We start from the raw sequence: 25463 nt of genomic DNA, 5'->3' as shown, positions 1-25463 counted from the left end.
ACTGACAGTACCCAACTTTAAGACTTGTAAGAAAGCCACAGCAATCAAGACAGTACAATTTTGGTAAAGGAATAGACAAACTTAGACAAAATAGCACATAAGTAGACATATGTAAAACTAATCAACTGATTTTTATGGAGGAGCAAAGGTAATACAATGGAGAAAATACAATATTTCCAACAAATAGTATTAAAACAACTGGACATCTATGTGCAAAAAATATCATAACACGGAAGTCTTCCATTCACAAAAGGATAACTCCAAATGGATCATAAACCTAACTGTAAGGTGCAAAACTATAAAACTCCTAGAAAATAACATAGATGACCTTGGGTATGGTGATGACGTTTTAGATGCAACATCAGTAGCACAATCCGTGAAATAAATAATTGATGAGCTGGACTATATTAAAATCAAAAACGTACGGGCTGCAAAACGTATTGTCAAAAGAATGAGAAGACAATCCACAGACTGGGAGAAAATACTTGCAAAATACATATCTGATAAACAACTATTATCTGAATACACGCAGAACTCTTAAAACTCCGTGATAACGGCCAGACGTGGTGGCTCACGCCTGTAATCCCAGCATTTTGGGAAGCTGAGACAGGCGGATCACCTGAGGTTAGGAGTTTGAGACCAGCCTAGCCAACATGGTGAAACCCTGTATCTACTAAAAATACAAGAATTAGCTGGGCGTGGTAGTGCATGCCTGCAATCCCAGCTACCCGGGAGGCTGAGGCAGGAGAATCGCTTGAACCTGGGAGATGGAGGTTGCAGTGAGCCGAGGCGGCACCACTACACTCCAGTCTGGGCGACAGAGCGAGACTCTGTCTTAAAAAAACAAAAAACAAACAAAAAAAACACCTCAACCTCAATGATAACAAACAAACGACCCGATTAAAAAATGAGCCAAAGAGCTTAACAGACACAGATGGCAATTAAACATAAGAAAAGATGTTCCATATCATATGTCATTGGAAAATTGCAAATTAAAACAACAATGAGATACCACTATACACCCAGTAGAATGGCCAAAATCCAGAACACTGAGAACATCAAATGCTGGTGAAGAAGTGGAGCAACAAGAACACTCATTCATTTCCGGTAAGAATGCAGATTGTTAGCACCACTTTGGAAGACAATTTGGCAGTTTCTTAGAAAACTAAATGTATTCTCACCATGTGATCTAGCAACAGTGCTCCTTGGTATTTACCTAAATGAATTGAAGACTTATGTTCACACAAAATGTATGTGCACATGAATGTTTATAGCAGCTTTATTCATAACCAACAAAACCTGGAAGCAACCACAATATCCTTCAGCAGGTAAGTGAATAAATAAACTGCTGTGCATCCAAATACTCAGCAAGAAAAAGAAATGAGCTATCAAGCCATGTAAGGATGTGGGGGAAATGTATGTGCATATTACTAAGCGAAAGAAGCCAATCTGAAAAGGCTACGTACTGTATGATTCCCACTATATGACACTCTGGAAAAGACAAAACTATGGAGGCAGTAAAAAGATCAGTGGTTGCCAGGAGTTGGGGCAGAAGAGAATGATGAATAGAGACAGCACAGAGGATTTTTAGGGCAGTAAAACTAATTCCTATCAGATATTACAATGGTAGATACCTGTCATTGTATGTTTGTCCAAGCCCATAAAATGTGCAACACCTAATGTAAACTATGGATTTGTGGTGATAATGACGTGTCTCTCTTTTTTTTTTTTTTTCCGCAGCAGAGTCTTGCTCTGTTGCCCAGGCTAGAGTATAGTGTCGAGATCTGGACTCACTGCAATCTCCGCCTCCCAGGTTCAAGCGATTCTCTCACCTCCTGAGTAACTGAAATTACAGGAACCCGCCATCACACTTAGCTAATATTTGTATTTTTAGTAGAGACAAGGTTTTGCCATGTTGGACAGGCTGGTCTCGAACTCCTGACCTCAGGTGACCCACCCGCCTTAGTTTCCCAAAGTGCTAGGATTCAGGCGTGAGCCACCGCATCTGGCCAATGATGTGTCGATGTAGGTTCATAAGTTGTAAAAATCTACCACTCCTGTGGGGAATGTTGCCAGTGAAGGAGCTTGTGTGTTTATGGAGACAGGGGTATATGGGAAGTACTCTCTTAACTTCACTGTGAATCCAAAACTGCTCTAAAAATTCAAACTTATTTGTTTTTTTAAAAAGGTGATATCTTAGTCTGCTCAGGCTGCTATAACAAAATACTATAAACTGTGTGGCTTATAAATAATAAATTTATTTCTTACAATTCTGGACACTGGGAAGCCCAAGATAAGGCAGATTCAGTGTCTGGTGGAGGCCCACTTTCACCTGGTGCAAGGAGCAAAGCAGCTCTCTAGGGCCACTTTCATGAGGGCACCAATCCCATTCATGAGGGCTCCATGCTCATGATCAAATCAGTATCATCACCTTGGGGCTTAGGATTTCAACCTATGAATTTGGGGGTACACAAACCTTCAGACCATACTAAATGACCAAAAAAAATTAAACTAGAAATACTGCATGTCCTCACTTTTGGAAAAAAAAATGCATGTCACAGATACACACACACACACACACACACATATACACACACAGATGGGAAGAAAATACACTCCTAGGTTAATGGCAGTTTTCTCCAGAAGATGATGAGAAAATGATGCTTATGTTTTCTTACTGCTGATCTCTTTGGTATATCTTCATTTTTCCAACATTTGTTTTTCATTGTGCACCTACATAGCTGGGGCTTAATAATGCTTTTTGCAAAGATGAATAAAGACAAAAATCAGCAGGTAAAGGGAGACATGGGGACTCCCTTGCTAGCCACAAGCTATCGGTCCACCTCCACACGCATATTTGTAAAAAGTGCTGAGCACTAACCAGCACTTGGTCTGTAGCCTCATCACAAGCCTTCAACAGTTTTGAACTGTCTCCCAAAAATTGTTCAATAAAAGGGCATCTATCACTGAAGAACTCTTGACAATGGACTCATTAATGACTAAGTTGTTAGAATCACTGACTATTATCTATCAGGCTAGAGATCATAGACTTCCAAGCACTCACCCAATTGGTTGGACAAGACAAGCCACTGGGATAAAGGAAAACAACCATAATTTATATCTGGGTTTTTTTGTATCTCTTCTTTTTTAGTTTAGATTTTTTATTTACATTTTATGATGATCATAAGATGTTTTCTTTTTAAAGACAGGGTCTCACTGTCGCCTCTTCCAGTCACAGCTGGCTGCAATCTCGACTTTTCAGGCTCAAGCAAACCTCTTACCTCAGCCTCCTGGGTAGCTGGGACCACAGTCATGCACCACCATGCCTAGTTAATTTTTAAATTATTTTTAAAGACCGAGTGTTGCTACGTTGCCCAGTCTGGTCTCAAACTCCTGGGCTGAAGCAATCCTTCTGCCTTGGCTCCCAAAGTGCTGGGATTACAGGCATGAGCCACAATGCCCAACCAGCCATAAGATATTAGTGTGATATTTCCATATGTAATTTATGTATATGCACATATATGTATACATATACACACACACACACACACAAGGAATATGGAGCATGCTCAAAAAAATGTTTGTTTAAAGATGCACAATTAAGAAAGTTTACAAGAAGACCATTACTACAGGGACCATTTGGTCTAGCCCCTTTGTTTTAGAAAGAAGGAAACTATAGCTCGAAAGGAAGGGAGGTAACTTGCCCAAGTGGTACAGCAGGTTAAAGATTAGGTCTGGAAACTGAGACTGCTAATACTTTATCCACTTTGATTTTCTGTTTGTTTGTTTTTGCCTAATATGTTCTTTGATGGAGTAGAACTGTTTTTTGAATGCAATGTTATTCTTTGTTACAAACATATTTTAATGTTACATTCTCCTAGAAGCTTAATTTTAAAAGTGCTCACACACCTAAACGGACCTTCTGCCTCCATTTGCAGTCACAGATTGCATCCTCCTCAGACAGATTTCCTCTTCCTTGTAAGCTTTACTCCCTGTCTCGTAGAAACATTACTTGTCGGGATAACGCCCAGTGGAAATAAATCACCAGGAGAATCAGCTGTAAGAGTCACTGACTGAAGTCATCAGAGACAGTGTTCTGGCTGTCTTAAACATTACTTACAAGAGCTGTCAGCAAAACCCTGTCTCCAGGGACCATTACTTTGAGGGAACTCTGCCAATCGCAGCATTACTGAGAAGGCATATTTTTTATGTTCCTCAAATGCCTACTGTCAAACTAAACCAAAGTTCTGCAAGGTCACAAACACTTCCAAGTTTGGGGAAGGAAAGCTACTCCCACGTTCAAGTGTGGTCTGAAGGCCAGGTAAGCAGGAGGCCTTTTTTCCTAGCTTTGGTACAAACTTTCGTTTGTCAGAGAAGCCTTATAAAATTCATTTACACGCCAGAGTTTGGATTCTGATAGCTAGCGAGGCCTTTATATAAGCCTAGAATTCTATTTCCAGCTGTCTCCCATTGTGCAGGGTAAGGAGGAGAACATCAATTTCTCTGAGTCATTTTGAAAACTTTTAGCCCTGGAAAAACAAGACAAATGACAAATGGTAAAAAGGTAACAGCCACATCTCATTTGTTTCTAGATTGTTCCCTCTGCACCCAGGGCCCCTGCCAGCTTCACGAAGGAAACATCTTGCACAAAAGAGGCCCACATGGGAAGCAGGAAACTAGAAATGACCCAAGACTCCTGATAGAAAGTTATCAATAAAAACCCCTGTAATCATAATGTCATTACTTTGTTTTTGCTGGATGACAAAGTCCTTATGATACAATTTGCTCTTGGCAGACCATATCATAATTGTCTTCCTCTTAGTAACTTTTTTACTGCTAGAAAAATTCTGTGTGCATGGAAAAGCATCTTGAGAAATGATGAAAAATACATACTTTTCACTTAGAATTCCTTTTCTATGCACTTAGTATCAAAAATTATAAACAAAAAGTTGTGTAAGCCAACCACAGAGGATTTTAGTAACATGAATGCTGAGGATTTTAGTAACACAAATGCCTATTATGAGAAAACTCTAAATACACAATTTAAGAAGGTGTTTATAGATAAATTTAGAACCACTATATTAGCATCTAGTGGTACCTCAAACCTGGAAATTCGCGCTCAGAGACTTTTTTTTTCTTTCTTTTTTTTTTTTTTTTTTTTTTGAGACAGAGTCTCACTGTGTCACCCAGGCTAGAGTGCAGTCGCATGATGTTGGGTGACTGCAACTTCCACCTCCTGGTTCAAGCGATTCTCCTGCCTCAGCCTCCTGAGTAGCTGGGATTACAGGTGCCCACTACCACACCGAACTAATTCCTGTATTTTTAGTAGAGACAGGCGTTTCACCACGTTGGCTAGGCTGGTCTCAAACTCCTGATCTCAAGTGATCTACCCACCTCGGTTTCTCAAAGGGCGAGATTACAGGCATGAGCCACTGCTCCTGGCCTACATTTTTATATTTTTATTCTGCTAAACACTTTTGTTATTTAGCCTCATTATAATTTGTTAAATAAACTCATTTTATTAAGATAGAAGTTAATAATTAGATATGCTAGATACAAAGCATATTTTGATTTTACCAAGACATTAAAAATATCTTTTGATAGCTCTGCAATCAACTTGAAAGAATAAGGATTTTGCAGCAACTGTTCTCCAAGGTTGAACAACTGGTCTCAAAGTATCCTGTGTAATGGGCTGGTGGGAAAATTGAAGAAGGGTTCTAGAGGTGTGGCAGGAAAATCTGTCCTTGCTCTGAATAATATTGACATATCAAGAGCTGACACAATGGTCAGGCTGGTCATACTAAAATAAAGAAGCAGCCTCCCCACCTGGAAAGAACAGACTCCGGAATCAGAAAAATCAGATTGTGAATTCTGCCTCCCCCCACTTATTATTTATGTGATTTGGGACTAAACAATTAGTCTCTGTGTTTCAATGTCCTTATCTGCATAATCATTTTCTGGGAAGAAACGACCTTTTGAGCACTATTTAGGATAGGCACACATAAAGTGTTCAAAAGGTGGTACTTACTATCAAATCAACAAATGGTACAAAGCTGTCAGTAGGAGTGCTGTATTATAGAATTAAGGTTTAAGACTATTATGATATAATAGAAAAATAAGCTAAGATAGTGATAAATATTATAGAAGGAAGAAAAATAAAATCCTACAGTTAAGATTTTTTTGGGGGGTGGTTTGTTTTAAATTAAATTGTACCAGCATAGAAGGGGAACATCCTGGCCTAACAGCAGCTTACACGAAAAAAAGTTTCTGAAAGCTTGAATGACAGGGTGTTTGTCATGGAGACAATAGTAAGTCACAGATGCATATGTTCCATAAAAGTCCAAAAAATTAAGTACCATAATGCACTTCGCCATGACCATATCCCATCTGAAGCAATGTATTCAGTTCTGGGCACTGTATTTTGAGAAAAATATTTATAAAATATGTAATATAATATAATTTCAAAAGGAAATCAGAATGGTAAAAGGCTCATACAAGAGAAAACTGAAGAAGCTAGGAATAATAATGGTAAGAAAGAAATTTAGGGAGAATGAGATAATTGCCCTCATACATATAATGGGCAGTAAAAATTGAAGAGTAATAGTAATAACTAATATGTACTGAATACTTATGTGCAAAGGAGTCACCATTATCCTTATTTTGTACAGGAGAAAACTGAAGTACCCAAAGGCTAAGTTACATGCTTACAGTCATGTAACTAGTAAAGGTTGGGACAGGTTTCACTCCATTAGTTCATCTCCAGATCTGGGAGAGATACTAGAGCTATTTGCCAAAACTTTCTGGTCTTACAGGATCATGGCGAGATTGTATTCCACCAATTCCTTTGAAGCTGAGTATAGACATGGTTTTTGGCCAATGAAATGTGAGCATACATCATGTTCATTATTTCAGCAAGGAATTAAGTGTGTATACAATTTGCCACATACTATTCACAGACATGTAGAGATGGAGCCTCCATCAAGTTAGGCACAATAATGAATAGAGCTTTCCTGTTGACTCACACTGGACAAATAGGAGCAAGAAATATGCTGTTATGTTTTTTATTAAGCTGCTGAGAGTAGGGGGTTGTTTGTTACTGTGGCATCACCCAGCCTTTTCTGACAGATACAAGAGTGCACATACCTAAAAATAATTAAAATGTCTCAGAATAAGGAAACATATTTACCCTTATATTTCCAGAGGTCAGAGCTAAGAATAATTTGTAGAAACTACAGGTAGGCAGATCTGGGCTTAATTTTTTTTTTAAGTAAAGTTGTCTAAAAAGTTGCTTCATGAGGTAGTGAGCTCCCTGACAATGGTTATATTTAAGCAGAGGCCAGATGATCATTTTGCCAGCTATGTGGCAAAACAGATGGTTTAATTAAGGAGGTTTAGTGTATCAAACATTTATTGAGCACCTCCAATGTGCCAAGCATTGTAGCCACACAGATAAATCCAAATACACAATCTCTACCCTCAAGGGAATAAACAACAAGTTCAGAACTTGATAACCTCTGTGGTCTCTTCTAACAGTGTGATTCGACCAAATTAGAGATAATAACATGGCCTGGATGAAGCAGATGGCAAACCCAAACTTACAAATAACTATGTAGCACTAGAAATCCTGCTGATGCTTAGGTTGTATTATTATTTCTCAATTAGTAGCCAAAAGTATAGGGTTTGCAAAAGGGAGGAAAACGGCAGAATTGCTAGGTTTAAAGGAGGAATATTTTCCCTTTCTCTAGTTACCATTCTTAAATCTTGCAAACCCAGCATATTATCTGGCTTACATCAGGGGTGTTTCAGCAAAGGGAATAGCACTGACTCACAGCAATTGTTACCGACCTTTTCCATCTCTACTCCCGCCCCTTCCAGTCAGGAAGGGATTTCAATACGGATCAACTCAGACATGAAGAAAGGAATAACCTTTCTATAGGGCTCTTCTTCAGTTTAGGTATCAACCAAAACATTTGCAAAATATCAGAAGTTTTCCCTAAAACGTTGCTCCCCTAAGCAAAGGCTTAGGGGAAACACACACTAAAAGGATGATGTGAAAATCACAAACTAAATGAATGATTCCAGAGGAAACCGACATTGTTTTCCAAGTGGTATCCTCGAACAGCACTAACTTCAGCACTCATTTTCCCTGGTGGTCTTAGTAGTTAAAGGCTGGTTGGTTGGCTTGTCTAAACTTTCAAAAATCAAACAGTGGAGAGAGATGCTGTTCTTTCACTAGCTCATTGCATTTTAATGGATAAACAACTAAAACCTAGATAAGCATTAACTGTAATTGCTCTGAGGCAGACATTTCCATTTCAGGTTATTATTCCTAACCATATTAGTGCAGAATAATACATGCGGATGGATTTTGCGGCCATTACCTAGACAAGGGTGAGGGCATCTGATTACTATTATTCACCAGCTGAAAGCTTCAGTTTGAACTCTGAAGGCTCCAGCCCTGCCAGGCCCTGCAATTTCTGAACTACATCTCTGATTCTCTATGAAATAGACACATAAATCAGGGCAAGCTAGATTTCAATGCCACCCCTTCAGTCAGTTCAGTGTGACATAAGTTTCTCAAAAATACACATACAGAAGAAATTGGCTTTGGCACATTTAAGAGCAGCAGGGAATTTGCATCTCATGCTAGTTTAATGTGCACTCTTAATACTCTCGTCTATTTTCTAAAATATAATGCTATTCTTGCAGAGGCAGCTGGACCCCTTGATACCCGGTCCTGTGCCAAGCTGTGTACACAAATACACTCTTTACAAACACAGATGTGAAATGCCGTGCTAAGACAGAAGCGAGGCATCGAGAGAGATTCGCGTGTTTAGTCTAGAGGCTCCACACCCAAAAGTTTCAGGGACAGCTGATGTTTGAAGACTCAGAGGGGAGACCGCCCCTCCTGTACTTTCATCCGGGCACTATGGAGATGACCCCCATATCCCCAGCATCACTTTGCCCTCTGCCCTCGTGACCTGGGTTGAGATTTAATCTAGGGCCAGAGGCGGGCAAGACAATTGTGCTGTTGGCTACTCATACAGAGAGAAGAGCTGGAAATCACTAAGCCTTCCCGGGCTGACACACCCACCCAGAACGGATGGCCCAGGAGTGCGGCGAGGAGGCAGGGGTAAAGGACGCGGCTCCAGGCAGGGGAACCTGGGCATTCTTTCCGCGCTTGCACGAAGATGCTGCAAGTGGCGACACCCGCGAATCCAGGGTCTGGGCTAGGAAGTCGTGCTGAGCTCAGTGGAGGATGCCCCTTTCCTCCTCCTGGTCCCCCAGCCCCGTGCAAAGTGAGCTGGAGAAAGTTGTGCCCGGGCCATGGCGGCCAGGGCTGGAGAAAGGAACGAAGGCAAGCAGGGAAGTGACGGGGCCCCCTTACCTTGTCCTTGGGGCCGAGGTTCTGCAACACCTCTTTGCCGGTGGCGCTCCGAATCTCCACCCCGGAGGGCGCGGGGGACGCGGGTGCGGGCTCCCTGCTCTCTTCCCGGCCTTGGCCCCTGCGCGGGGTGTCCCCCTCGGTCCCGGGCCGGCTCGCTGAGCCTCGGTCGCTGCCCTGGCCGCTCCGAGGAGTCTTCGCGCCCCGCTGCCCCACGCTGAGGGCATCGAAATCCAGCGTCTTGCTCTCGAAGGCGCCCTCCACGTTGCAGAACATGCCGCCGTATTTCTGCCGCGGGACCTGGTCCGTGGTGCCCGGCCTGGCCAGGTACACGGGCAGATCGTCTTCGTGGGAGCTGTCCCAGCCTCTCCGGCCCGAGGTCATGGTTCAAGCGCGAAAGCGGCCCGCGGGCTTTTCTTCCCCAGAGGCGGAAAGGGCAGCCGCCGGCAGCGTGCGCCGAGCCACAGTGACTGCGGCGGGAGGAGGCGCCTGAGCCTTCGCGCCAGAGGCGGCAGTGCTGCTCCGATTCCTGCCTGTCCCTAGCGAGCCACAGAGCCACACAGCCAGCTAGCGCGCGCGGCGCAGGGGCCCGGAGTAGCGGCGCGCTTGGCTCGCTCGCTGGACCTCTCGCCCGGCCGCACCTCCTCACGCACCCCCAACCCTAACGTGGCCTCCCGGGCTGACGCAGCGTCGGTGCCCATCACAATCACAAACCAAACTTGGCGCGCGCGCACATGCACACACAGGCGCACACTGCCCGCTCGCGCAAATAGCCTTGCTTCACACACTTTCGTGCAATTCAGACGTCTTAGAAATATTCACACTCAAGCACTTGACTGCTTCACCCACACTAACTTCCTAGTTTGCCTCACAAACACAAAGCTTTCTGACGTCCCTCATGCACAAAAATCCAGCTGACCCAGGTGGATTCATCTCAAAGCCAAGTCCTGATTTACAACTAACACATACAAACTCAAATTTACTACAGACTCACAATCCTACCCAGAACTCCGGACTTGCCTCATCCTGATCTTTAGGATGACACTCACAATTACATCCAGTTCTAGAATCTGCCTTGCAAACCCACACTCTCACATAAAGTCCTGAATTGGCTTACACACACAACACAAACACACAGACTGAGAGAGAAGTCCTCTTACTTCACTGAGAGTCACAAAAGCCCTTTGACTCATGTAAGCCCTTTCCTGGTTTCTATATAATACTCCAGAATTTGCTTTTTACCACCCCTAATTTGCCTCACACACAATTACATTTCAGATCACACACACACACACACTCTTAGATTTTGCCTTGCAAAGCACTCTTCATTAATGCTCTGTCCGTCATACAACAAACCTCAGATTTTAATCTCACACACTGACACAAGTGCAGGTTTACCTCAGTCAGAACCGACACTTAGATTCACACCCAAGCCCAGATTTACTTCAAAATCACACAACCAAAGACTTCACTTTTCATGTTACCTCACATATATGCAGACTTTACTTACATACGTCTATGCTTTCATAACCTCATTCTCCTCCCCACATCCACCCAGGTATACTCTGATGCAGACTTTGCCACATAAACAGAATCCACAAACTACATGCCTTACATCATGTCTGCACATACTACCTAAACCCAAAACCTCTGGTGCCAGATTTAACTGGGCTCCCTCTCAGAAAGTCACCTGTTTGTTTATTTAGTCAACCAACATAAATCAGATACCCACTATGGCTTTCACAAGATACTGGAGCGACAGTGTCGAACAAGAGAGATGGGTCTGTCCTCACCAAGAATGTAGTCTCTTACCACCCATCTAGGTAGCACAGTCATTCATTGTTCTGCTCAACATACTGAACTTTGTTTATTTTGTGAACCAAACACTCCCCTCCCAAGCACAGACACACGCACGCTAAGCTCCATGAAGGCAGAGATCTGGTCTGTTCAGTTCACCTTTGTATATCTTGTGCCCAGAACATCTACAGGCACTTGACACATTCTTTTTGAATAAATGGAGGATAACAATAACAACAACAGCAACACCAAGGAACATTTATGGAGTTATTGTTATGTGCCAGTCATTATTATGATTGTTTCACATATATTAATGCATTTCATGCTCATAAGCCTATGGCGGGCTTCTTTGTGCACATAGACATAGTCTTTGAAGGCATCTGCATAGAATTTGATGAATTGAACCTCTGAACTCTGATTTTGGAGTAGAACAAAGGCTCTGGAAACTGGCATGTCAGTCTTAGGTCTGTGATGGCCACAAAAATTTGGGGAATGGAAGTTGGCCTGAACTTAGATCAAAGACAGGTATATTGACACAAGTTAAACCTATCCCCTGGGCAGGTGCGGTGGCTCAGATCTGTAATCCCAACACTTTGGGAGGCCGAGACAGGTGGATCACCTCAGGTCAGGAGTTCAAGATCAGCCTTGCCAACATGGTGAAACCCAATCTCTACTAAAAATGTAAAAAATAGCCGGGCGTGGTGGCACCTATCTGTAGTCCCACCTACTTGGGAGGAGGCTGAGGCAGGAGAATTGCTTGAACCCAGGAGGTAGAGGTTGCAGTGAGCAGAGATTGCGGCACTCTGCTCAAGCCTAGGTGACAGAGCAAAATTCCATCTCAAAACAACAACAACAACAACACAACAAAACCCTATCCCCAGTGAAGAGAAAGCCACTTGCTAAACTGTCTATGCTCCATCAGAATTATTTACAACTTCTTAAGTTGACTTCCTCTGGGCAGGTGCTCCTTCTTAAATGCTGGTTGGTGATGGACTCAGAATTTCCTGTAAGTGCTGCTTCAGAACAATTACAGTTAAGGCTTATCCAGGTTTTATTAGTTTCAGGCTCTGCTCTAAGGACATCCAGGCAGTATCTTAATTAGTCTTAATAACCTTACCTGTCAGGTACTAGCGTTTCTTTTTGTTTGAGACAACATCTCATTCTGTCACCCAGATGGGAAAGGCGGGAGTGCAGTAGCCTGATCACAGCCCAGGGCAGCCTTGACCCCAGGGGCTCAAGCAATCCTCCTACTTCAGCCTCCTGAGTAGCTGAGACCACAGGGGTGTGCCACCATGCCCAGCTAAACTTGTATTTTTTGCAGAAACAGAGTTTCACCATGTTGCCCAGGCTGATCTTGAACTCCTGAATTCAAGCCATCTGCCCACTTTGGCCTCCCAAAGTACTGGGATTACAGAAGTGAGCCACTGCACCTGGCCTATTACTTATTTTCTACTAATGAGGAAGCAGAGGCTCTGAATATATGTCCAAGTTATAAAAGAGTCATAACTTGAAGCAGGATATGTGCAGAGTCTGTTTACTTTGAGAGAGGGCACATTCTGCATGTAGACACACACTTTTATGTGCATATTTGCATGGGAGCATGGGCATACAAACAGAACTTTGTAGTTGTACGTGAGCCTGATTGTTAGAGCTGCATTGCCTCACCACTATGTCTGATGCAGTGTATAGTCACAATAATTACATTTGTTGACAAAGTATCACATTTAAAAGTAACAGTTACATGTACACATATGTGTTTAATTAAGAAAGTACAGCAGCCTATTAAAATTTTAAAAAGACTAAAATGGGAATGGCTGATCTGACTCCAGTTCTGCAACTATGTGGCTTTAGGCAAATGTCTGGCTTAACCTACTTGTGTTTTTCTCCTTCATGTTTGCCTCCCACTGAAGAGGATTATGATGGACTTCATTCCTTGAGCAAGCCATTGTGCTAAGAATTTCATAAACATTGCCTTAACCTTCCTAAGTACCCCATAAATCTGAAGTGATGACTATTTCCATTTTATCCATGGAGAAAATGAGCCTTAGTGAAGGTCAGTTCTTTCCCTGAAGTATCAGTTAGTACTTTAAACTGGAATTCAAACCTTCCACTAGCCGATTCAGACAGAATCTGTGCTCTTAAAAATAATAATAATAGAGCTCTGTCATGAGGATCCAGATAAATAATAAATGGGAAGGCCAAAATTAAGGTGTTATGGAATGAAATATCTCTAAGTGCCCCAGTTGTTCCTGGACAGAAGTTAACTTTGGTTAAGGCAAACACTCACATAAAAAAATATCAGACCACTTGACTCTAAGCAAAAGCATTAGCCCCATGAACACATGGCAATTTTGTCATGTCCCTTTCCAATAAGATAGAGGAACATTACTTGTGACAATCACAAACATAAGAGCTACAGCATGTCTATAGATACTGTAAGTCAGACCACCCAGGGAAGGGGTTATTCAAAACCAATGTACAAACAGCAAACTATTTCTGTAATGTGAGCAAGAAAATAGAGCTTTGAACTTGTCACACGTCAAATCAAATTTTCATTTCCTGTAACTGAAGTAAATCATATGCCACTTTGTATTGAGGTGACTTGTGATGTGAGCACATAGCATGTCTGATTATAACTCTAGGAAAATGTATTCCACAGGCATCTTCTATTACCTCTAGATCAGCAGAAGGCAGAAACTCCTCCCCAGAAAGCAGTGATATGCACTAAGCAATCCTGATATGGCAGCACACAGAATACATTTTATGCAAAAATAAATTGCATTGCTTTTTTTTTTTTTTTTTTCTGAGACAGAGTCTTGCTCTGTCACCCAGGCTAGAGTACAATGGTCCGATCTTGGCTCACTGCAACCTCCACCTCCCGGGTTCAAGCGATTCTCCTGTCTCAGCCTCCCAAGTGGCTGGAACTATAGGCGCCCACCACTATGTCCAGCTAATTTTAAAATTTTTGGTAGAGGTGGGGTTTTGCCATGTTAGCCAGGCTGGTCTCGAACTCCTGACCTCAGGTGATCCCCCTGCTCGGCCTCCGAAAGTGCTAGGATTACAGGAATGAGCCACTGCGCCCCGCCACATTGCATTCTTATAAGGCAAAGTCTACCCAACAGAAGATAAAATTTTAGTTCTCACTAAGGTTATGCCTCTAGTCTCAAAATAAGAAGAAAATAGAGGAGTTATACAATTAATAATATGTATATTGACTCATCAGTTAATTTAAATAATTCTAATCAAAACCTACCCTCCTTCTTTTCTTTCTTTGAGTTGCAGGAATTTGAACCTACATTATCTTGTCCTGATCTTGATGGACATAGGGGTTAGAAATTCAATTTTTCATAGAGAAATGCCATATATAAATAAGGCAGTATTTGCAAAATGTTCAGCATTCTGCCTGACATAAAGTAGGTGTCCAATAAATATTAGTCTCTCATTTCCTCGGAGTATAGATATATTATTAATATCACAGAGACTTTGCAATGAGCTTGATGGTGTCCTGTAACTTTAACTTTGCAGGATTTTATGGAACAAGTTGATACTGTAATAATGCTGGATATGTATTTAAAAAAGAAATACAAATAAAAAATAAAAATTTTCTGTATACCTCCGTCATACCCTATGAATTTTCCTGGCAGGCCACTGTTTAATTTCAGCTCAATATTTGGTGAACAAAATGTTAATTCTGACAAAGCCACATTTAAGCCAATAGTTACAAACCTAAAACCTAAAAACAAGTTGTTTTCAAATATATACATAATGTTAAAACAAAGTTATAAAGTATTTTCAATAATCTTAATTGTACAGTGCAGAAAAACATCTGCTTTTATAATAATATATACATGTAGGGGGAAAACCTGCAATAATTATATCAAAATATTAGCAGAGTGTAACTCATAGGATTACAGGTAACTTTCAGTTTCTTCCTTCAGGCATTTCTATATTTTTCGAAATCTTTATAGTAAGTGTGAGTTATATTTATAATCATAAAGAATGTTATTTTTTTCTTTTATTATTATTATACTTTAAGTTCTAGGGTACATGTGCATAACGTGCAGGTTTGTTACATATGTATACTTGTGCCATGTTGGTGTCCTGCACCCATCAACTCATCAGCACCCATCAACTCGTCAGCACCCATCAACTTGTCATTTACATCAGGTATAACTCCCAGTGCAATCCCTCCCCCGTCCCCCTTCCCCATGATAGGCCCTGGTGTGTGATGTAAGAATGTTATTTTTAAATATGTGTCCAGGATGTTATTTTAGATAGAAATATATTTACTGAACATGATGAAAATTGCCAATGGAAAATTATTGACCCAAGCTTTTATCTCCCTACTCTATTAGGCAGATATATTATCTAAAGTGAAAAACAAAAATAAAATCAGGCCTCTCATCAGAGTCAAATTGTCACTTCATGCAAAGTATTTCTGCAGTTGGACAGCTGAGTGGGAAAATGATCATTATGGTGGGAGTGTGAAATGAGGGCTTACAAATGTCCTCGAGGTAAATCCTTTCCACCAAAGGATTAGTTAATAGAACATGACATAATCACCTTCCTGGTGGGGAGTTGTTGGGGTTTTCTTCCCAATTTCATACACTGAGCATCTCTCTTTGATTTTAATATTCTCAAATGTTCGAAAGTCACTTCCAAAACAGAATTTTCTTTGGCCCTAAGTGGAAAGAAGATAAATTTTAAAGTAATTTCTGACCAATATGATAACAGAGATATTCATTTCAAATGCTCTAATCCTCTAGTTTCCTTGATGCAGGCTCACAGGTGCAATTTAATCTCCTAAATGAAAATCTCTAAGTAAGGGCCAGATGATAAAGTGAGTTACTGAGTTACAGGATGTAACAGGAAAAAAAAAAAAGCCAAGCCTATGACTTGTCCCACCTCTTTGCCAGTCAAACTTGCTCACAATATTTCCAAGATTTTTTAAATGTGCCAGTTACTCTTTTATTTTTCCAGTTACTCTTTATGTTTTTGCCCATTTATAAAATACTTTTATTGGTTTTACATTATTTTTATAACAATCTCATCCTGATTATTTAAAATGAAATGATTCTGTCTTACCTTTTACTATTCAAAGATAAAAATAACAATAACATATTCCTTGTTTATCACTCCCTTCCTTCCTCCCTCCCTCCCTTCCTTCCTTTTCAATGAAAATTTGAGTGTCCAGAAAAGCAGAGAGTAATTTAGCAAATGCCCATGTACTCACAGTCTAGTCAACTTTTCACCATATTTTATTCATATGTTTTTAACTAATAAAATATTACAGAGTTCAGATATCCTTGGTATCCCTTTCCTTTTCTCTTTTTCTTGCTCTCTCTGAATAACAACCACTAACCTATATTAATCATTCATATTCTTCTAAAGTTTGCTTTCTATTGGAAACTGATCCTTTAATTGGGATTTTTAAGCTTGCTTTCTTACCAAATAAAATATTATCTTAGTTTAATTATTTGTATTTGAGAATAACCCTCGGCCAATAATGATGTACAGAAGTCCTTCACTCTTGGAAAGCTGAGGCTTACAACAATAACATTAGGTTTCCCCCTCCTAAAATAAAAGTAATCATAATTCATATCAGGGCAGAAATTCAATCCAAATTCTAAAACTCTGTGCTTCTTAATCAACCAATACTGTGTTTGAGACAGGCTAGAAAACCAACTTTTTTCTCTTATTGGGAATATTGTTGTTACTATGAAGCTTAAGTGGCTCAAGAAACTTAGACTTAACATTTAAAAGGGTACCTTTGATTTTAGTATTCCCTTGAGACTAAACTAAGTAATGCACAAAGAAAGGTAGTCAAGTAAGATGACAGTCTGAAAAGAGAAGCTCCTTTCATTCCAGACAGAAACTTGCTGACTCCAGAGATGAGGGCACATCCTGGCTCCAACGTAAGTGACAAACAGGCCAGGGTACAAATGACAAATACTGAAAGATACGAGAAGAAAAAATTGAAACATGGTGAATAATTCTTTCAGTGAGAATTTTTTGGTTACGCATACATTCAGAAAACATAAGTGCATTGATAATGCCTTTTTAACCCAAAGCTTTTGTCTGATTTTATTTTTTGTTTAATAAATAGTTCCCTGTCCAGGCAGTTCCCTGGAATGCCTTATTCCTCCAGATCTTTCCTAATGAAGATGAAAGGATAGGAAACAGGATCTCTTCAATGTTTCCAAGCTTTTAGAATAATTTATATTGAAAAAATGAAGAAAATATGTACAATTAGTCCAATCGTATAGCTCCATTTTCCATGTCTTATTAAGAGATAGCACAGTATTTATGTGGAATGAATGAGAAAAGCCTGGGATCTGAAGTCAGAAAATCTGGACCACAATTTTGGGACCACCACGAATTGAGTTAATTTGGGGGAACTACACAAACACTTTATTTCTCTTCCCTTATCAACAAAATGAAAATTAAAAGCTGTGGTGCTGAAAAAAAAGTGAGATGTTTTATGCCAGGTTGTAACTGCTCTTTATAAATATTGTTTTATTTGCTTCAGTGCCTGGCCCCAATTTCTGTGATCAACAGTTAAGCAATAAACACATTAGTGTTATCTGGAATTTTTGTTTTTCAGTGTTAGAACTCTATGTAGTATGTAGGGAATGATTACTAATCAGTCTTAGGTGTGACCAAAGTTAAAAATGTATTTTGGGAAACCAAATCAGATTACCTTCTCTTCTGATCGTAAAACTCTTAGACATTTGTCCCCTAAAGAAACCCTTAGACAAAAGATGTAGCCAAATGCATGTATAAAACTTACATAAAATATACTAAAAATAAGATACAAATGTATTTTTTAAAAGATTAATTTTTTAGCAGAGCTCATATTAGAATTTACTCAGCTCTGATTATGCAGTGGTGTCTAATAATTTATTTAATAATTCTTAATGTTGGCTGGCCACTAGGAATTGTTTTAACATTTAACATTTAAAGTACAATGTTAACTTGCTGAAGTGTTTATTTTTTATCAAAAACATCCAATATGACCATAGACTCAAACAATATACTACAAAATGATTAGTTATACCAGAAGGGAATTTTTGACTGTAAATGTTACACCTGTGAAAATATACATTGCCGTCTTTTGCAATAGGTTGATTAATCAGTTGTTGGAGTAACTAGAGCATATTAAGATCTGACTAATCTAAAATTCATAAAATCAAACATGTATTGAATATATGTTAGGAGCATTTTTAATAGAAAACCTAGGGTTAAATACTATGCAAATATTATACTGGAATATTTGTCTGGTGCAGTGTTTTATCTTTAATATAATAATTTATCTTTAATTTATTTTAAAATTATAACTAAATACTAATTTTCAAACTAAAAATTTGAGTGACTTAAGAGATGGGAATAGGATTTATAAGTTATCTATGGTCTTACAGTAAGCCTGGTGGATATAGGCCTTGCCAATTACCCTTGTACAAAATAAAATAAGAATATAATATTGTTACATGGATTATTCATTGTTAGGGATATAATTGTTGACCTTGGCTGGCAAGTTTATAATTACTTATTAAAATTCAATAATCTGTAATTGAAATATTATCATAAATCATATAATGATGATTAATTTCACCATCTGGATTTTTACAACCAGTAATTTTTACATCTGGATTCTGAGAAGTCTTTAATTCAGGAAAAAGCATACATGAAAATTTCCCATGAGGAAAATACATCTAATTTTATTAAAAATGTAACTTGTCCCATTGCTTCTTTCCTTTTTGGCTAAAATCTACTATAAAAATAAAACTCTCCCCAAATTTTAGTATACCTGATGACATAGCAATCAAGTTTGCTTATTTGTTTTTTTCCTTTGAAGACATTGAATAAAATCCAAGAACCACATAGAAATTTGTTCTTGTAAAGAACTTTTGAATTAACCTTATTCAGCCTCTCTTAAAAAAGATACTCGGCTTTGACTATGTGATATCTAACAATTTACTTAGTAATTCTTAATGTTGGTTAGTTACTAGAAATTGTTTTATACTTAAAGAACAATGTTAACTTGTTAAATCATTTATTTCTTATAAAAAATTCAATATTACCACACACTCAAATAATATACTACAAAATAACTAGTTGTGAAGAAGGAATTGTTTTGGCTCTAAAAATTGCACCTACAAAAATATATATTATAGTTTGGTTTTTGACTAATTGTGTTTTTTGTCCCAAAATAATGTAAATGCTAACGAGCCAAGTTCACACTCCCCAAATGCTGAGCCAAGTTCAAGCTCTCCCAGCTAAGAGGAGAGGAGGACCCTGCCAGAATAACAAAAGGGAAACAGCCCATTTAGTCAATTCACTACATATTTATTGAGCACTTATTTTGTGCCAGGGAATATACAAGGTGTTGTGGAAGTTTACAATACAATAGATAAGACAAGTATTCCAATACAATGCTGCTCAGACTGTAATACGTGTTGTCACAAGAGGAAAAGGGAGCTACAGACCAAAGCAAACCACATGCGATGAAGAATGAGTGGGATTTTAACAGAGGAAGATGGATGTCATCATTCCTGGCATAGTGGGAAATGCTGGGAGAACAGTGAGCAGGCCTGCTTGGCTGGAGAGCACAATGCTGAAGCTGTAGGGTAGCAATGGATGGGGCCAGGAAGATTAGATAAGAGCTTGAATGTGGGGGACCCTGAATGAAGGGCAAAAAGTTTCCAAATTTCAGTGTCCCAACGGTTTTATTGGAGCACAGTCATATCTATTTGTTTACGTATTGCCCATAGCTGCTTTCAACCTGCAACAGCAACAGAGTTGAATAATATCAGCAGAAAATAGATGGCTCACAAAACTGAAAATATTTGCTGTCTGATCCAGCACAGCAAAAGTTTTCCAACCCTTGATCTGCAGTGTATACAGTTTAGTGTCTGTGTAGTAAAATAGATTCTCATATCTATCACCTCTGGGCATGTTTATGGCTGCAGTCCTTTTTTTTTTTATTTATTTTTTATTTTTGAGATGAAATCTTGCTCTGTTGCCCAGGCTGAAGTGCAGTGGCATGATCTTGGCTCACTGCAGCCTCTGCCTCCCGGGTTCCAGCGATTCTCCTGTCTCAGCCTCCTGGGTAGCTGGGATTACAGGTGCACACTACCATGCCCAGCTGACTTTTGTATATTTTAGTAGAGACAGGGTTTCACCATGTTGGCCAGGCTGGTCTCGAACTCCTGACCTCAGGTGATCTGCCAGCTTTGGCTTCCCAAAGTGCTGGGATTACAGGCATGAGCCACTGCGCCCAGCCATGGCTGCAGCACTTTTAGAGGGCAGTTTGACAATAGATATCACAGGCCTTAACATATTCAAGAAATCTGCATGTTAATTTGCATCCTTCAGGTGATTCTGCTGCAGGTGGTTCTGAAACCACATACTGAAAAATAATGTTCTCTGGTGTCTCTACTTTGAGACTCTTTCTGTTGAAAATCATTTTACAATACGTGTTACTGGTGCTTCCTAACTTAGAGAAGATTCCTAGGTCACGCTTTCCTGCTAGTGCTGGTGTAGGTGAAGTATCTTCAGTAAGGAACTGTTCTTTCAGCACCATGACCTTCAGCGCCTTTGGAAAGCAGTTCACACACCTGAATGCAGTCTGGAATTATGGGTCCCTCTTCAATGAGCAAATCCTTAGAACTCAGAATTCTCTATTTTAAATGGTAAATAGCCTCATATTGATTGCAAATCTTACAACTCTGGATTTGTCTTAATTTCATCAGAATATTCAGACTGGTTTTAGATTTTTAAATTTTCCTTGAAGAGTGTGTTTTGACCCTCCTTTGAGAAGCAAAAACTTACAGGTTCACAGTGAGGAAACATATTCTACACATAGTTCTTATTGTATAGTATCTTGTCTTAGTTTTACTGTTTTTTAAGTTGGAAAACTTTGCCTTAAAATTCAATGTTAATTCCAGAGAGTTTAAACTGTGTTCCTTGTGTTTAGAAGGACATACTCCAGCCTGTGCAAACATAGTTAGACTCTCCCATCTCTACAAAAAAAATTTTTTTTTAATTAGCTGGTCATGGTGGTGCAATACTGTAGTCCCAGCTACTTGGGAGGCTGAGGTGGGAGGATCGCTTACGCCCAGGAGGCTGAGGCTGCAGCAATTATGCCACTGTAGTCCAACCTGGGTGACAGAGAGAGAAACTCTGGCTCAAAAAAGAAAAAAAGAAAAGGACATACATACAATCTAGGCTGAGGTTAGCAATTTAATTTATCCAGTTGCTCCCTGTTTCCAAATCTGAAGCAAACTGATGTTTTAGCTAATATTTCTTTTTTGTCCAAAGGGAAAGTTTGAGAATGCTTAGGAAAGGCTAATAAATGACAAAGAAAAGAGAAAGTTACTTGTTAAGTAAAACAGTCTATATGTTTCTGCCATCTTGTACCAAACAACTTTTGTTCCATTTCACGGAAGCCGACAATTCAGGGGTTTGAATTCACACGAGGTGTAATCAAGGTGGTCCAGTCAGGATTATAGAAATCAGATGTACAGTATTTTAAAAGAGATTTTTACATGGATTCACCCTATGTAGGCATGTTGTTATGCACATCTAATGCGTCAGTCATTGTAGGAGCTCTCAACATAGTGGTAGAGACAAACAAATAAATGAAATGAAATGAAAATGAAAATAGAGCCTGCTAAACAGTACCAAAAGGGTCAGCCCAGACACAAGACACATAAAGCCATCTCTAAAGGATAAGGGAAAGTAACTTCTGAAGAATGAGTAGGGAGAAGAAAAGCGGTATTGAAGGTGCACACTACAGAAAAGAAGAAAACAAGGTGCTATATAGAACACCAGTGGCAAGAAATAACTTGACTGGTTCTTGGAATTGCAAATAGTTTCCTATGAGCAGAGTGGAAGAAGCGGAGTGTGAAGAGTACAGGGAATAGGCATGATTTATGTAGGTGAGTATGTATACATAATTTTGAACATGCAAGAATATTGTGTGAGTTTAAAAGTTTTTTAAAATGTGAAAAGTCTAGAAGAGGTGGTTCACAAAGGAAACAATAGGCATAAAAGTACTCAGTGCCTGGTAATTCCTCAATAAATGTCAGCTATTTTAGTAACGCAAGTGCGAAATTTAGGTTTTCTGAGATAGGATACTTTATTTGCTCTCTGATTTGATCTAGAACAAAGAGCAAAATCTGGATGGGACTTAATTTGTCTTGTGGGTCAAGAAGGAATTTGATGTAATGGTTAAGAGCCAGACAGACTTGGATTCAAATCCAGGTGTTAAATATTAGTTCTGCGCCCATGGGCAAGTTTTTAAAACCTCTCTAAGCTCATTTTCTCATCTGTAAAATGAAGATAATAATGTCTCATTTGCAGAGCTGTTGTGAGGGTTAAATGTAATAATATATGTGAAATAATTAGCACAAATTGGCTAGTGCAGAGAAAGCATGCAAAATGGTTGCTCGTGTGATTACAAAAGTAGATAGAGGACATGTGGTGGAGATTGGGGAACATTCCCAGAAGATGCATGGTGATAAGGACAATTGTCTCAGCTGGATGTGAATTCATCTTGCTGTGGCGGGTCTGTTTGTAAAGAAGAATAATCCCATGGATGAATAGGCAGCCAGCCAAGATGGCTTGATCCTCCTCATTGGGTCTAGCCAGGAAATCTGTGTGTGAGTAGAATGTGAATCACCTGCTTACTGTAAATTAATTATTATTATTCACTCAGCAAAGAGGAAAAGATGCTTGGTCAGAATTAATCATCTAAAAAACCGTTATTTTAAATCCATTGCATTTGAATATGGTAATGAGACATTTGTCACTTTTATAACTCTTTGTAGGGGAGGGTGTCTGTTGTAGGATAGAAAAGGATTAACATATAATTTTTAGACTGTGCCTTTCTTTTTTTTTTCTTTTCCATATTTATTAAAGCCTAATATAATATTTGGTGTATATCCCCACTTTATAGAAAAGAAAACAGGCTTCGAGTTTGAAGTGAATTACAAAGGAACCACATTATTCTTAAGAACATGAAATGATGTAAAAATTCAGATCTTTCTGACTCTAACCAATGGTTCTCACGTTAGAATTGCTAGAACTTTTTACAACTATTGAAACCCAGGGGCTGCTCCTAAATGTTCTGATTGAGGTTTTCAGAGGTAAACGACTCCCAGATATGACATTCCTTGGTCGAAAGCAACCTCTCTTTTAAAGGCTTGTTATGTATGTGAGTTAAACATTTTCAATATGAACACATTTTTAATATGAATATGCTGAACTGGGAAACTGAATTGAACAATAAATGGATCTTTTTTCTCTCCTTTGCTTTAGTCAGTTCAGGACATTTGAGAAACAGGTTAAAAGCAGGGAAAATGAATCCAACTATTTATGCCATATTGGGGGAGGGGGGAATAGTTTTTCTCCCCCCTGACCTTTATAATGAGTCATTGATAGCCTCACTGTGGTGACTTTTTAGCCTCATCAGAGAACAAATCCCTCCAAACATTCTTAGTAATCAGAACATTATCTCATACTTGAATATACTTGGTTCGCATCACTTAACCAGTTGACCTTGGAGGCTTACTTCTCCAAATGAAAGATGAATCAATTTATCTTGATTTTTTACATCACTGAAGAGACAAGAATTTTGAAAAGTGGTCTCTTGTTGTCCTGTAAAATTGCAATGATCATACACTCCTGTAGCTCCTTCAAATCACCCTCTCTCTCTTTCCCTCGATTGCACTTACTTACGTCAAGTGCTAGCCTTGGAGCAGAGATAGAACAAAGGGTGACTCAAAATTGGTTCTTTATTCAAGTGCCTCCGTAGCTCAGTGACTGGAAGGGATGAGATAATTATTCCATTTTTTAAATCTTCTAAAGCAGTGAGTCTTAAAATTGGGATAATCCTAAATCTTTTTATGTAGTTATCAAAAGTAAAGTAACTAGAAGAACTTATTAAGAGAGAGACATAAATATATAAAGTATATATATAAAGTTTACCTGAAATATATATACAATATATAAAGTATATATACTGTATATATATATAAAGTATATATATATAAAGAGAGAGTGTGTGTGTGTCTGTGTGTGTGCGTATATATATATATATACTTTAAACATTTAGCTATCTTGACCTCTCTGGGCTCATGAAGTCATAATTAAGAAAATTGAGGGCTTGGCACAGTGGCTGACGCCTGTAATCCCAACACTTTAGGAGACCAAGGTGGAAGGATTGAGCCCAACAGTTTGAGATCAGCCTGAGCAACAGGACAAGGCCTTATCTATACAAAAAATTAAATTCGCTGAGTGTGGTGGCACACACCTGTAGTCCTACCTACTCAGGAGGCCGGGGCAGGAGGATCACTTGAGCCCAGGAAGGTTGAGGCTGAAGTGAGCCATGTTTGTGCCACTGCACTTCAACCTGGGCAACAGAGCAAGACCATGTCTCAAAAAAAAAAAAAAAAAAAGAAAAGAAAGAAAAAAGAAAAGAAAAGAAAAGAAAAAAGAAAATTGACACTATGTGAAAAAAATATGATTTTCATCTTTTACCTATGGATATGAGCAGATAAAACAGATCATTCAAAAGTGAAATTATGCATTAAAATCTTTTTTCATCTGTTCTGATTTAGACAACACAAAAGCAATCTAAAAAATCCAAAAAACAGAAACAGAGCAAAATAACCTATCACCCCTATGAATAAAGAATGCAAGCGCTGTGATCGCTTCCCTGAGATATACCTTCTTTCCACTGCCCATAACTCGCGAATAACACTGTGAATGCAGGTAAACATTGCTCCTCCCATTCTAGCTTCCTATGGGAATTTGATGCTTCCTTGTTCTGCCTCTATTTCCTGGGTTCTTTATTCTCTTGTTTATCTTTATCTTCCAGACAACCAATCAGAGATATCCATAAAGAAAATTACTATCATCTGGCCAAAAATGTAGCTGGTAAAATGTGAGGTTACAAAGGACTCCAAAATGACTCAGAAAATACACTAGCAGGAATTGGCTAGAAAGGATTCCAAATTGATACCTTGAAAATGGATCTCCCAAGACAAAAATGTCCCTGATATTTGTGCCTCAGTCCCATTTTATATCGGATGTCAAAGAAGACATTTGTAAGAAATCCTGGGAGAGTGCAGTGGGGTGTAAGTGGAGGAGTTATGTCTAACAGTGAGATAAAGAGACGAGATGTACTTGTCTGCCAATTAAGATCCTTGGTTTGAAAATCCCAGGGTGAACATTTAAACGCCTTATTTGCAAAGTGGGGCAAAATTGCAGAATAATA

The 25463-nt window shown here is 39.2% G+C and overlaps 1 protein-coding gene and 1 long non-coding RNA gene across 2 annotated transcripts in view; one reads left to right on the top strand and one right to left on the bottom strand.

Annotated features, from left to right (window-relative positions):
• The window catches only part of DPYSL3 (dihydropyrimidinase like 3), a 121463-nt gene extending 111055 nt beyond the window's left edge, over window positions 1-10408 (bottom strand). The window contains exon 1 of the mRNA XM_033180745.1: window positions 9389-10408. Coding sequence (XP_033036636.1) covers window positions 9389-9769 — 381 coding nt within the window. The 5' untranslated portion in view covers window positions 9770-10408. The remainder of the gene's footprint in view (window positions 1-9388) is intronic.
• Window positions 960-22629, top strand: LOC117065663. The gene is made up of 3 exons (XR_004430012.1): window positions 960-1107; window positions 14157-14161; window positions 22617-22629. It is a non-coding gene; the product is annotated as an uncharacterized LOC117065663 (long non-coding RNA).
• Window positions 22630-25463: the final 2834 nt, after the last annotated feature.

Source organism: Trachypithecus francoisi, unplaced genomic scaffold (assembly GCF_009764315.1).
Source record: "Trachypithecus francoisi isolate TF-2019V2 unplaced genomic scaffold, Tfra_2.0 Lachesis_group2, whole genome shotgun sequence".
In the NCBI taxonomy this organism is placed as follows: domain Eukaryota; kingdom Metazoa; phylum Chordata; class Mammalia; order Primates; family Cercopithecidae; genus Trachypithecus; species Trachypithecus francoisi.
Note: the sequence above shows the minus strand (reverse complement) of the source record. Positions and strands in the feature narration are given on the sequence as shown.